This window comes from Trachemys scripta, chromosome 16, assembly GCF_013100865.1.
Source record: "Trachemys scripta elegans isolate TJP31775 chromosome 16, CAS_Tse_1.0, whole genome shotgun sequence".
NCBI lineage: Eukaryota > Metazoa > Chordata > Testudines > Emydidae > Trachemys > Trachemys scripta.
The window spans coordinates 4,260,386-4,273,997 of record NC_048313.1 but is presented as its reverse complement, the minus strand read 5'-3'; the positions used below and the strand labels follow the sequence as shown (position 1 = coordinate 4,273,997).

General features: G+C 58.5%; 1 protein-coding gene across 1 annotated transcript; it reads right to left on the bottom strand.

Moving 5' to 3' along the window:
• Window positions 1-4,674: 4,674 nt before the first annotated feature.
• Window positions 4,675-13,612, bottom strand: LOC117889165 (ras-related protein Rab-1A-like). Its single transcript, XM_034793043.1, has 6 exons — window positions 13,506-13,612; window positions 12,555-12,627; window positions 11,640-11,735; window positions 7,082-7,177; window positions 5,166-5,297; window positions 4,675-5,002 (listed from the first exon to the last, which is right to left on the bottom strand). Exons 1-6 carry the CDS (start codon window positions 13,526-13,528, stop codon window positions 4,775-4,777), a joined length of 648 nt encoding a protein of 215 aa, XP_034648934.1. The 5' UTR covers window positions 13,529-13,612; the 3' UTR covers window positions 4,675-4,774.

Below are 13,612 nucleotides of genomic sequence, written 5' to 3'. Positions count from 1 at the left end.
TAACCACTAGACTCCACTCCCCTCCCAGAGCCAGGGATAGAAGCCGAGTCCTCACTACCAGCCTGCCCACCGCGGCTCTGACCACTAGACCACACTCCTCCTGCAGAGCCAGGACTAGAACCCAGGAGTCTTGGCTCCCAGCCCCCCAGCTCTAATCACTGGACCCCACTCCCCTCCTGGAGCCAGGAATGGAACCCAGGAGTCCTGGCTCCCAGTTCCCCAGCTCTAATCACTGGACCCCACTCCCCTCCCAGAGCCAGGAATGGAACCCAGGAGTCCTGCCTTGTGCGGGGGATGGGGGAGGAGGCTCTGGGTACTCCCTAAAGCGACTGCTCCCCCACCCCCCGCGGGATTGCCAGCACTTTCTCTCTTGTGTTGTGGAGACTCAGAGCAGCTGGCAGAAGCCTATTTCCTGAGCCATCTGGCCCCAGGTAAGAGCCAGGCTGGGCCCGGGCAGCCCAGGCTGGTCCGAGTCCTGGGGGGGGGTTCCCCTAACCTAGCTCCCCCTGTCCGGCCCCCATCACACGTGCCCTGTCCGTCTCTTACATCGCGCTGAACCCTGCCCACGCCCCGGCCTCCTCCTCTGGCCTTATGCCACATTCTGCTATGCCCTGTTCCTGCTCCCACCCCCTTCCCAGAGCTCCATGGTGCCACTCCCCACGTCGGACCCCGGTGGACAACCTCACTTGGTAGGACGTGAACTAGCCCAGGGCGGGGTCTGGCCACCGCTCCTCCAAGAATACCCAAGATAACTGGCCTGGGAGAGGCCTCCAAGGAGTAAAATCGAGACGCTGGTGCAAATTTAGGGAGTTGGGGTTAGGGCTTTTAAGACCATGAGAACGGCCATACTGTGTGAGACCAAAGGTCTGTCTAGTCCAGTATTCTGTCTTCCAATGGTGGGTGCCCCAGAGGGAATTAACAGACCAGGTAATCATCAAGGGATCCATCCTCCCGGCTTCTGGCAAACAGGGGGATATGGCTAATAGCCATCGATGGACCTATCCTCCATGAATTTATCAAGTTCTTTTTTGAACTCTGTTATAGTTGTGGCCTTCACAACATCCTCTGGCGAGGAGTTCCACAGGTTGACTGTGCGCTGTGTGAAAAACTCTGTTTGCCATGCTGCGTGGGAGAGGGGCCAGGGCTGGGCTGTGACCAATGCCCACTTTTCATTGGAGTGGGCTTTGAATTACCAGGGTGGGCTGGCTGGTTCAGCCCCGGCGGCACACAACAGCTGCCAACCTGCCTGTACTGATGGGTTCGTGCACCAGATTGGCCCAGCAATTCCAGGCATTTAGCCCGATTTCTCCCTCTGTACAAACCTTTCACTGGCGCCTTTATTTTTTGGCTGGGGTTTGTGGGTGTGTGGGGCGGGAGTGGGGACCTGCCTCCTGGAAACCACAACCGCTTCCAGCTCCCTGGTAGCGGGGTGGAAAACACGTAGGCGGCGAGGGATTGTTTGGACAGCGTTGGGAGTTTTTGCTCTTTGGCAGGGCCGGCCTTAGGGAAAATGGTCCCCTGGGTGCACTTGTGGTTTGGCGCCTGTCCCAGTGCCCCTGGCTCCCCACCCCACGTTCGCCCCAACCCCGGCACCCCGCACCTCACCCCATGCCCCCGTTGTCCCAATCTCTGCACACACGCCCCGCACCCGTAAGCCCTGCACCTCCCTCCTGCGCCCCTAACCCTGCACTGTGCCCCCTTCACCCAGCCCCTGCACCCCTCCTCCTGTGCCCATGTGGGGAAACAGACCCTGGCACTCCTAGGTCCCTGCACCTAGGTCCCTTTCCCCACCTGGGCTGTGTAAAGGGATGGCACGAGAGCAACAGCCCAGGTGCGGAAAGTGACCTGGTGCCCAGAGCACGTGGTATTGCACCTTGCTCCCCCCCCGCAGCCTGGCATGCGTGAGGCTGCCACAGACTGACACACCTGCCCTTCCCCCCGTTGGCTCCTGGGCAGCGGCTGAGGTGGGAACCCCCCCCACCATCCAAGGCCTGCTCCGGCAACTAGATTCAGCCATAAGAGACCATTTGGAGCAGCGAGTCCGACCGAGGCCAGAGCCGCTGGCCCGGCGCGTCCTGGTGCGAGCTAGAGCAGAGCGCTTGGAGATGGACATCTGGGGTGGGAAGCTTCCGCGTGAGAGAGACGCCCCCTACAGGTGCAGGGAAGCGTGTCCAGCGGTTAATGACACTCATCCATTAGCTCGATTGAGCTCAGATTTTACATACCTGGGGTCGTCCTCGGAGCTCTTTGTGCCCGTCCCCATGTGTCCAGAGCCCGGCTGAAGTGCAGCCATCAGGACAGGCCAGGGTAGCGCCAGACGGCTCTCCCCACGGCTGCATTGCGAGGGACCACCCCCCTCCTTGCTCCACCAGGCTCCCCTCCTTCTCTAGTCACCTGCTGTGCCCCGACCGCGCTCTGCACCCGCCTGTGCAATTGTCGGCCACCAGGCACAGCAAAGTCTCCGGTTCCTGCGGCCCCCCCACCCCAATCTGGCCGCGTGCAAGCAGTTCTGGGGTCCTTGCTGGCCGGCCGGCCCGCTTAGCTGCTGGGAATGGATGCAAGTCAAAGCACCGAACATCAGGGCACCGCTGCCCATGCTCAGAGGGTTTGGCCTGGCTCCTCAAAGGGATTTAGGTGCCTCATTCCCACTGAAATTAATAGTGTGTGGGGGGGATGATGGGATGGCTGTATGTTGGGGTGACACCAATGAGCGGTACGACCTTTAGTGCAGAGGGCCGGGGCCCTTACACAACCGGCTGCTTAGACCAAAGGTTAGACTAACCAGTACAGTACAGCCTGAGCTGTGTCTCTGTAATCCCTAGACATTAAAGGCTCACAGTCGGCCACGCTGAGATCCAAACTGTTTTAGGACACCTGGTCCCTTATGTGAGATTTTTTGGCTCCCCCGTTCCTGTCCTGCGTCCCGTTCCTCAGCTGTGAAGGACTCGCTTGACTGGCCTGTTTAATTTAACCTTTCCTTCTGCTCTAAAGCGGCCGGCGGTTGTTTGAGTCGCTTCAGACCGGCCTTAAGAAAAGCGAGAGCCCCAGTGACGTAGCTGGGGTCTCCTGGCTGGGGAATATGACGCAGGCAGGAGGGGTGCGGGCACTGGCCACCCTAATCTTATTCCTAGCACAGGCCCTGGGCCTGCTGGGGACCCATGAGTGCGTCACATCCCCGCTCCGTGCCTCAGTTTCCCCATCTGTAAAATGGAACTAAGGCTGTGGTTCTGCTTAGCAAAGTGCTTTGAGCTGGACAGATGCAAAGCTCCCGGAATCAATTGTAGATGGAGCCTTTAATTCGTAGGGCACCCGCAAGCCCTAAAAACTCTCAGCGGTGTTAAATAGCAGGGATAAACTGCTGGCCCCGGCCGGCACGTGCCATTTCTGGGGCCCACGACCTACCGCCGGCGGTGGGTCGTGCCAGTCAAGCCCTGGCAGACGAGCTGCTGTTAGAGTTAACTGTATTTCAAAGGCAATAAGATAAATACCAAGGGCAAATTTTCCAGCAAGTCTATTAACCCAGGTGCCACTTCTACCCCCCCACCCCATAGCTTCCTGCCCCCATCAAACACACATCCCTTTAAATCCCCCACCCCTCAGGACAGGGACCGCCCCGCTCAGAACATGCTGGAGCCAATTAACGCAGCAAGGTCCTCGTCCCGACATGGCCCCGCTCAGTGGGAAGGGATCTTGCCAAACTCTCCCCGCCATGGGCTGGAGGCAGCTTTTAAAAACATCAGTTGTGAGCAAAGGGGGCAGGGGAGGGTTGCAAACCGAGGGGGGGGGGGGAAGAAATCCAGGGAGGCAGGATTGAAATTTGACCCTCCTTCAAATCTTTCTAGTCAAAAACCTCCCATTAAGCCAAGGGCTGGTGCCTCACACACCAGAATTCCAGCATTCAGCCCCTAGCTGGTGGTGGAGCTCGCTCAGCTCTCGAACGGGGCATGCAATCTCGCTGAGACGCCAGAGTGATGAAGACTCCAGCCCGGCGCTGAGAGACCTCCTCCACTGGGTCACCGCCCATGGTGTTAAAAACCGGCACCCCGTTTTCCAGCCGACTCCGCCCAGCCACGGGATCTCGCTCTGGATTAACAAGGCCCCGGCTATCAGAAATCACCTCCGGTTGCGGGACCCGGCTCAAGGCGCCTTTCCGCCCAAGCTTTGAATGTTCAAGCCGCTCTTCAGTCTTGAGCCGAGGGGGGAGAAATTCAAGCATTTGGACATGAAAAAGATGCTAACTCAACGCCAGACGCCCACGAGGCTGCGTTAAGAGGGGACGCAGATGACGGCGCTTTCTGCTTTTGTCCTGGGCGTCACGGCACAGTACCTCGCTGCTCCATCTGTGGCTACGTTGCCTTCCACCCCCATGCAGGGAGGCGTCGCGCGTCCTGCGGCATTCGGGGATTCCTCCCTGGGCCCGGCTCAGTTCGGAGCAGCTGGGGCCCTTCCAGAGGCCTGAAGGGTGCAGAGCAGGGCTGGCTGTATGGCCATGCAGCGGGGATCGGGAATGACTGGGGGAGGAGAGGATGGAGCTTGGAGTAGCTCAGCCCGCCAGGAGCCCAGATCAGTAGCCGGCCCCGAGTGTCTCTTGGCTAGCCAAGGGGGAGGGCGCGCCCACGCGGTTGGAGAGGGATTGCAGCCTGTAAAAATCTATTGCAAATAAATAGGGTGCTGCAAAGGGCCCCTCTACCCAGCCGTCCTGGCCCCCAGCGGTAGTCCCAGACACGGAGAAGCTCCCCACCACGGGGTAGGTGGGTGGGGGAAACCCCCCTCCCTAACAGCAGCCCCCACCTCCGTCGCCGCCCTCCCCCGCGCCGTCCCGGCCCTGCCGCAGGGGGGCGCTCTGGATGCGGGGGTTGGGCTGGCGGCTGTCGCTGTGGGGGAGGCCGCTGCCCACCCGGTTCTTGATCTCGGCCGCCATGGTGACGAAGGCCTGCTCCACGTTGGTGGCGGTCTTGGCGCTGGTCTCCAGGAACGGCACCTCCAGCGCGTCCGCGTATTCCTGCCCCGGGGGAGGGAAAACACGAAAGGCCACGGTGAGTGCCGGGCAGATCCCCGCCTCGCCCTGCCAGCTTGGTTATTCACGGAAGCCCTCCCCCGGGGGTTGTGGGCTGGGGTTTAAGTGTGCGACACGTGCACTATTCTGCCCCCCCCCCAGTACTGACCTTGGCCGTGGTGTAATCCACCACCTTCTTGCAGGTCAGGTCGTTCTTGTTGCCCACGATCAGCTTGTTGACGTTCTCGCTGGCATAGCGGCCGATCTCCTCCAGCCACAGGTGCATGTTACTGAACGAGTCCTGGGGGGAGCGGAGACGGGAGAGGCTCTGAGCGACGTCTCCAGGGGCCCAGTGCTTCCCTTCCTTCCCTGATCCCAGGGGGTCAAGGCAAGGGCCTTGCCTGCAGTCTAATCCCCATCTACATCTGGGGGCAGGCCCACCAGGCTTCACCTAGTCCATCCCCAGCCAGGGTGTGATTGTCCCGTACGAGTCAGGAGAACATAGAATCATAGAAGATCAGGATTGGAAGGGACCTCAGGAGGTATCTAGTCCAACCCCCTGCTCAAAGCAGGACCAATCCCCAGACAGATTTTTACCCCAGTTCCCTAAATGGCCCCCTCAAGGATTGAACTCACCACCCTGGGTTTAGCAGGCCAATGCTCATGTCAACTTGCATCTCAAATAAAGGGCGCCTTCCCGTCCAAACTGGACCGAGACCCACCAGCATCTGACTCACACACACTGCCCGCAAAGCGACCATTAATTGGGAGCGACTCTCAGGCATTACTCCCCTGAGCGGGACTCGAACCCACAGCCTGGAGGGAAAGGCTCCACAGCCCCGCCCCCAAGCAACGGAGCTAGCCAGTCTTGGAGCGGCTACCCTCTTAGAACAGAATATCAGGGTTGGAAGGGATCTCAGAAGGTATCTAGACCAACCCCCAACTAAAGAGACCCAAGACACTCCTGGCCACACAGGCGTTGGGATTTTCAGTCCAGCAGATTCATTTACATTTCCAGCAAGACTTGATTTCTCCTCCTCGACTTTAAAAAGTTGGTGTTGTTATTGATACAGAGCCCTTGGCTAGCACGGAGCCGCTCTGCGAGAATGCAAAGATCATTCGCACGCAACGCTCAGGTCTCCCACCAAACACATGCAGCTGCCTCTGGGGTGGAATCAATGTGGCAGCTGTTTTAAACAACAGGCAGAGCACTGCTTCACTGAAGAAATCCCGCCTCTGAGATCAGCCCATGGCAGAGGCAGCCCAGGTCTGAATCAACAAAAAAAAACCCAAAAAAAAAAAAAAAAAAAAAAGGGCCATTCATTTGAAAATCAAATCCCCACGCAGATACCGTTACATTTTCCTCTGCACTTTCACTGGGATACTGGATTCTCCTTCCCTTCCGGCCTTAAAATGCTGTGTAATTTCTATACAGCTGTCGAAACTGTTGCCATATCCCAGTGCAGAGATAGCTTTATCTCTCCACTAGGTGACATGATCCAGGGCCGCTGTGTCCCACCCCAGAGGTGGCTGCATCTCAGTGCTGGGTGACATGATTCCGGTATAAACAGCTGCCATGTCCCACCCCACAGGTGGCTGCACCTCAGAGCTGAGTGACATGATTCCGGTATAAACAGCTGCCACATCCCACCCCAGAGGTGGCTGCATCTCAATGCTGGGTGACATGATTCCGGTATAAACAGCTGCCATATCCCACCCCAGAGGTGGCTGCATCTCAGAGCTGAGTGACATGATTCCGGTATAAACAGCTGCCATGTCCCACCCCAGAGGTGGCTGCATCTCAGTGCTGGGTGACATGATTCCGGTATAAACAGCTGCCACGTCCCACCCCAGAGGTGGCTGCATCTCAGTGCTGGGTGACATGATTCCGGTATAAACAGCTGCCATGTCCCACCCCAGAGGTGGCTGCATCTCAGTGCTGGGTGACATGATCCTGGCACAAACAGCTGCCACGTCCCACCCCAGGATGAAGAACACTGATGAGCCACAGTCATTTATAACCAAGGGCAAGTCCATACCTAGCATAACGCCCTCCCTTAGGAAGGGCTCCGTGGTCAGACTCACCTGGTCCGTTACATCATACACAATGATGATACCGTGGGCGCCCCTGTAGTAACTGGACGTGATGGTCCGGAAGCGCTCCTGGCCGGCCGTGTCCCACTGCAGGGCAGGGAAAGAAAGACACATAGACTATGCTCCTTCCCACCACTAGAAAAGGAACCCAGGAGTCCTGGCGCCCAGCCCCTCCCACAATACTGCCTCCAAGAGCCAGGGATAGAACCCAGGAGTCCTGGCTCTGAATCCTCCGCTCTATTGGACTATAGAACCCAGGTGTCCGGACTCCCAATCCCCCAGCTCTAGCCTCTGGTCAGAAATAGACTCCTGGCTTCCAGCCTCCCTGCTCTACCCACTAGACCCCACTCCCTTCCCAGTGCCTGGGAGAGAACCCAGGAGCCCTGGGGCCCAGCCCCTTGCTCTAACCGCTACATGGCCCCCACACCTCATAAGCAGCAAACGCAGGGAAAACAGCAGCTTTCTGACTCCAGCCACGTCCCTGCTAGGGGAAGCTCGCTTCGGGGTGGGGGAGAAACACACGAAAGAGCTTGTCTGGGTGATGGAAACAAGCAGACAGCGCCACCCACAGGGAGCAGCCAGGATACACGGGACCATGATGGCACGCTGGCTCGGAGCTCTGCAGAGGGCGCTGCCGAGCCCCCCGACTGGCTGGTCTTGGGGGTGAAAGCCCCAGCGTCAATTCCCAGCTCTGCCCCTAACTCCCCATGTGAGTCGCTGCATCTCAGGCCCCAGGGCCGGCTCCAGACACCCGCGCAGCAAGCGGGTGCTTGGGGCGGCCAACGGAGAGGGGCGGCACGTCCGGCTCTTCGGCGGCGGGTTCCTCAGTCCTTCTCGGAGGGAAGGACCTGCCGCAAAATTGCCCCCGAAGAATGAAGCGGCGGCGGTAGAGCTGCCGCCGAAGTGCCACCGACCGCGGCTTGGGGCGGCAAAAGCGCTGGAGCTGTCCCTGTCAGGACCCCCCTCCCACCCCGCTGCTGGATAGGGAGAACAACCCTCCCTTGGGCCACTTCGGCCGTCAGGACTTTGGGGCAGGGACTCCATGTCTGTGCAGCACCCGGCGTGACAGGGGGAACCCCCCCGACCTCGCCTGGGGTCCGTGCAGCACCCGGCGCGACGGGGGAACCCCCCGACCTCGCCTGGGGTCCGTGCAGCCCCCGGTGCGACGGGGGGAACCCCCCGACCTTGCCTGAGGTCCGTGCAGCACCCGGTGTGGACACCCCCCCCCAAATCAGTGTCCATGCAGTGCCCTCTAACTGGGAGCAGGCCCCTTATGCCAGCTGGCCAGGGAGGACCCTGCGTGGGGGGAGGGGAGTTTCAAGGGGCCATTCTTGGCACAGAGGGGCTGGCACGTGAGTGAGATTAGGGTCCTGTGCATGGGGGACTGGCAGGGAGGTGGAGCAGCAAGGAGCCTTGGGGGGTGGGGGCTCCCCACTGGGGAACAGGGCTGGGATTGGAGGGTGGGATCAGCGGTTGGATGGACCCTGCGACCCCCCCCACCCGGTCACAGCTGATAAATGGCTGCTCCCGGGGCTCTGGTGTGGGGCATCTGAATGGAGCAGGACAGGCCCCATAAGGATTGAGGGGGGAACGGAGGCTTCCTTCCCACCCCGGGATGAACCCCGCTGTTGGCTGCCCCATGGGGCAAAAGGGGAATCGGCCCCAGCAGGCTGGTTTGTAGTTTATTAAATGCAGTTTCTAGAAGGCTGCCACACACACCCTGTGCCCCACACTGATCCTAGATCTCCTGTACACTACAGCCTCCCACTCTGTACCCCCAGCCCTGCCAGCTCGTATTCCAGCTCCAGGCCCCACAGAACCCAGATCTCCTATCCTGGACCCCCACAGCCCCCCACTCTGTACCCCCCAGCCCTGCCAGCTCGCATTCCAGCTCCCAGGCCCCACAGAACCCAGATCTCCTATCCTGGACCCACGCAGCCTCCAGATCCCCAATAGACCCTAGCGCCTCTTGCGCTCCAAAAGGACCCCAGATGCCCTACCCTGTGCCTCCATCCCCATAGGTCCTCGATGCCCTGCCATGCACCCCATAGACCCCATCCCTCTTGTACCCCCGAAACAGACCCCAGCTCCCCCTCATGCACTCCTGATGAAGAGATCATAGAACCACAAGGTGAGAAGGGACCGCAAGGGACATCTAATCTCACCCTCTGCTAAGGTGCAGATTTGTTGGGTCTAAACCACCCAAGACAGATGGCTCCAGCCTCCTTTTGAAACCTCCAGTGAAAACGATCCCCCCCCCGCCCCCCAAAGGCGTCTGTTCCATTGTCCTACTGTTCTTACAGCGAGGGGAGATTTAATCTAGATCGGCTGGGCTGTCGTTTAAACCCACTGCCCCTTGTCCTGCCCTCTGTGGCAGGAGAGAACAACTTTTCTCCATCTTTCTGATGGCAGCTTTCCAAGTATTTGAAGACCGCTATCGTGTCCCCCGTTCATCTCCTCTTTTCCAAACTAACCACACTCAGCTCCTTCAGCCTTCGCTCATACGGCTTGTGTTCCACCCTTCGATCATCTTCGTCACGCGCGTCTGGATCCTTTCCAGCTTCTCGACATCCTTTCTATACATTGATGACCAAAACTGGACAGAGGCCCAACCAGCGCCGAGCAGAGCGGTACTGTCACCTCCCAGGACTTGCAGACTATGCCTCGGTTCATGCCACCTAAAACCGCACTTGCTTTTTTTTTTGCAACAGCATCGCGTTGCTGACTCATGTTGAGGTTGGGATCCATCCACCACCACTCCCAGCTCCTTCTCAGCGGTGCTGCTGCCAAGCCAGTTACCCCCCATTCTGCATTTGGTTTTTCTTCCCTAACAGAAGCACCTTCCATTTGTCTGTGTTGAATTTCATTGTGTTGTCTATAGCCCAGTTCTCTGAATCTTAGCTCTACCCTCCAAAGTGTTGGCAACACCCCCTACCCCCCGCACCACCACCAGCTTTGTGTCACCTGCAAATGTGGTCAGTCTGCTCTCTCTATACCTACATCCAGGGCATTAATAAAGATGTTAAACAACACCAAACCCGGAACAGATCCCTGGGGAACCCCCCTCGAGACCTCCCTCCAACCCGACATCGTTCCATTAACCGTTACTCTTTGTTTGCAGCTGTTTAACCAGTTATGTATCCACTTAATGGTAGTTCCGCCGAGCCCACATTTCTCCAGCTTAGTTATCAGAATGTCTCGGGGGACCGTGTCAAAAGTCTTGCTGAAGTCCAGGTATACGACATCCACCGCATTCCCCCCGGCCACCAAACCAGTTACCCTGCCAAAGAAGGGAATCCAGCTGGTTTGGCAGGATTTGTTCTTGGTAAATCCACGCTGGCTGCTAGCGATCACCCCGTCAGCCTGCTGGCATTCGCCAGTGGAATGTTTGCTACATGGCTCTAGCAGCTCCCAGGTATCGAAGTCAGGCTGACTGGTCTATAGTTCCCCGGCTCCCCCTTTTTAAAGATGGGCTTTACGTTGGCCCTTCTCCAGCCTTCCGGGACCTCTCCTGTCACCCATGTGTTTGTATCATCGCCAGCGGCACTGAGATTTCTTCACCTACTTCCCGCAGTGCCCTGGGTGAACAGCGTCCGGCCCTGCTGATTTGACTTCATTCAGATTGGTCAGAAGATCTGTGACGTGTTCTTTACTTTATCCCGATCTGCCTCCCTTTCCCTTTATTGTCTGTGGTCGTCCGGTCACATGTGATAGACTGAGGCCAGGTGGGCACTAAGCAGTTCTGCCTTCCTATCATCTTCCGTTCCCAGCTCACCTTCTCCACCGAGCAGCGGCCCCACGCTGCCCGTGATCTTTCTTTTTCGCCTGACGTATTTGAAGAACCCCGTCTCATTGTCTCTAACCTTCCTTGCCAGCGGTAGCTCATTCCTCGCCTGGGCTTTCCTGATCTTGCCCCTACACGCTCGCGCTATTCCCACGTATACGTCCTTGGTGCCGTGCCCCTCCTCCCATTCCCTGCGTGTATCAGACGCAGCGACACCCTGAACAATTTTAAGGTCTCCCCCACCGTCCTCGTGGATGGGTCAGAAAGCAACTTCAGATCCACCCCACCCCCTTCCCTTTGGGTTGGGGCCTGATCTGAACCCAGCTCCGGATCAGACTCCGCAATGGGGCAGAGTCCGTATCCCTTGGTCTGGGGCAGCTGAAATCTCCTGAGAATGCAGGGGAAATCCCAGGAGATTTTAGCTAGTCAGGAAGGTGGGAGCGTCATGAGGTCAGCGCGAGGTGCTGAATCTGGATGAACCCCCCGATCTCATGGGTGGGGGAGAGAGTTGGGGTCAGAAGTTGGGCGGGGCGGGGGAGGAATTCTCACTTTTGCAGCCGGGTCTGTTGTTCATTCAATGTGTTGAACCTCTGACCCTGGCTCCTAACCCTACCCACAAGATCCCACATTCCCCTCCCAGAGCCCATAGAACCCAGGAGTCCAACTCCCAGCCCTCCCCCGCTCTAACCCACCAGAACCGACTCCCCTCCCAGAGCTGGGAATGGAACCCAGGGGTCCTGACACCCCCGACTGCTGTGAACTCACTATCTGGAGTTTGATAGTTTTCCCCTCCAGCTCGATGGTCCGGATCTTGAAGTCCACCCCAATGGTACTGATGTAGCTGTCCGTGTAATTGTCATCCTGGGGAAGAGAGGAGGGACAGTGAGTGATGGAGCGGGGGGAGCCCAGCAGTGCCCCCCAGCCTTCCCCAGACTTAGTGCTCCCCCCAACACTGACCCCCCCCCAGCCCCCACAGCCATCATGGTGCCCCTGTGCTGCCCACCCCACAGCCCCTAGGAACGTCACAGCAACAAAAAGCTTAGAACCTGCTTCCCCCTGCTCTAAAAGCCTAGCCACCGGAGCTAAAGGAGAATCCCCATGAGCTCTTAGCAGTACGGGGGCTAGGACACACAAATGAGCAGTTCCAATTCCATCCTGGAGAGGACAGTGGCTTTACCCTAGTAAGATGCACAAGCCCTCAACCCCTCAGGTTCAGGCCATATGGTATTTTTATCACGTCACAAACGGGGAAACTGAGGCAGGGAACAAGGCAGCAACTCTCTCAAGGTCGCACAGCGAGGGGCTGACTGAGCTATGAAGAGAAGCCAGGAGTCCTGATTCCCAGCCCCCTTCTCCACTGCTCCCACCCCTCCCCCGGCTCTAACCCACTACACTCTGTTCCCTCCCATCATTCTTGCTTCCCCCACTGGATGGGAGAAATTCCTTCATCAGGGCCCTTGGCTTTCTCTCCCTCCTTGGGCCCGGAGAGGCGAAGAGCTGTTAGGGTCAGGAGTGTCCATGGGCCCCATGGGGTGGGTGACCTGGCTTCTAGGCGCTACCATAATAAACCTAATAGCAATACAAATGTACAGCGCCTGGCACAATGGGGGTCTGGTCTGTGAGCAGGGTGCCTGGGCACTACCGTAATACACCTAATAAATCATCATCTCCAATACTCACCGCGAAGCGCAGCAAGAGGCAGGATTTGCCGACCCCGGAGTCCCCGATCAGGAGGAGTTTGAACAAGTAGTCACTGTTGGGGAGAGGGGAGGGTGACTCCCTGAAATGCCCTGGGGGGAGGGCAATTCTAGTAGCTGAGTAACCCCCCCCCCTTTCCACTGCAGCCAAACAGCCGCCAGCAGGGATCCAACAACGGACTCAGCGCGGGAACCGCCAGCCGCCGATAGTGGGCTGGGTGGCTGCAGTGGCTGCAGGTGGCCAACAGGGAGCGATATCACCCCACTCACAAGGCCAAGGACCCCAGCAACCACCCCCATCCCTTCTCATGTCTGCCAGGGGAACACAGGGCTCCCCCCACCCATATGCACACGGACACCGCCTGTTCCCGTCTCTGAGAGAGCTGTGCTTAGCACATCTGGGCGCATTAACCCCTCCGCCCTGCTCCCAACATCTGGGCACATTAACCCCCCCCCCCCCTCGCAACATCTGGGCACATTTCCAGACTCCTCCAATATTTCCCCACCACCATCTGCTTAATGTCCCCCATTCACCCTATATCTCCTCTGAGGACAACCCCGCCCCCAACGTGATGCACCCCCACCCCCTTTTAAAAGTAGTTAAAGCACCCAAGGAGACGGAGGTGGACAGCATGGGCAGGCCCGCCCTCAGAGTGAAGGGAATCCAAGCATCTTGCAGGGGCGCACGGTAGGGAAACCGGGTGGTGCAATGCTGCAGGAGACGGCTGATTTGTGTCTTAGTCCATCCCAGGGCTCTCCCATCTCTACCCACTGCCCAGAATTACGGGGCGGGCAAGCAATGCCAGCTGCCCTCCAGGAACCGGGCTGAGACCCACCCAACTCACTGCACACAACAGCCACCTTTTGCTCAGCATCCCCCCCACCTCCTGCCAGCCATGCGATGCACCCCCAGGTTCTGGCAGCCCGGACTCACTATTCTGGGTTGATGGTCGACATGACGGCGCGGGGGCGTCCGGGGTCCGGCTCAGAGACGGTGCTGCTTCGAGGGAGGGGGGCAGGGGATCCCTGGGTTCTTGCTGG

What these genes read in the sequence shown, in the direction of transcription:
- LOC117889165 (XM_034793043.1), bottom strand. Translation starts at nt 13,528, where the DNA reads ATGTCGACCATCAACCCAGAATA. An exon ending in TCGACCATCAACCCAGAATA is followed by an intron (nt 12,628 to 13,505) that starts GTGAGTCCGGGC and finishes TCTCCCCAACAG; the next exon opens with TGACTACTTGTTCAAACTCC. An exon ending in GCCTCTTGCTGCGCTTCGCG is followed by an intron (nt 11,736 to 12,554) that starts GTGAGTATTGGA and finishes TCTCTTCCCCAG; the next exon opens with GATGACAATTACACGGACAG.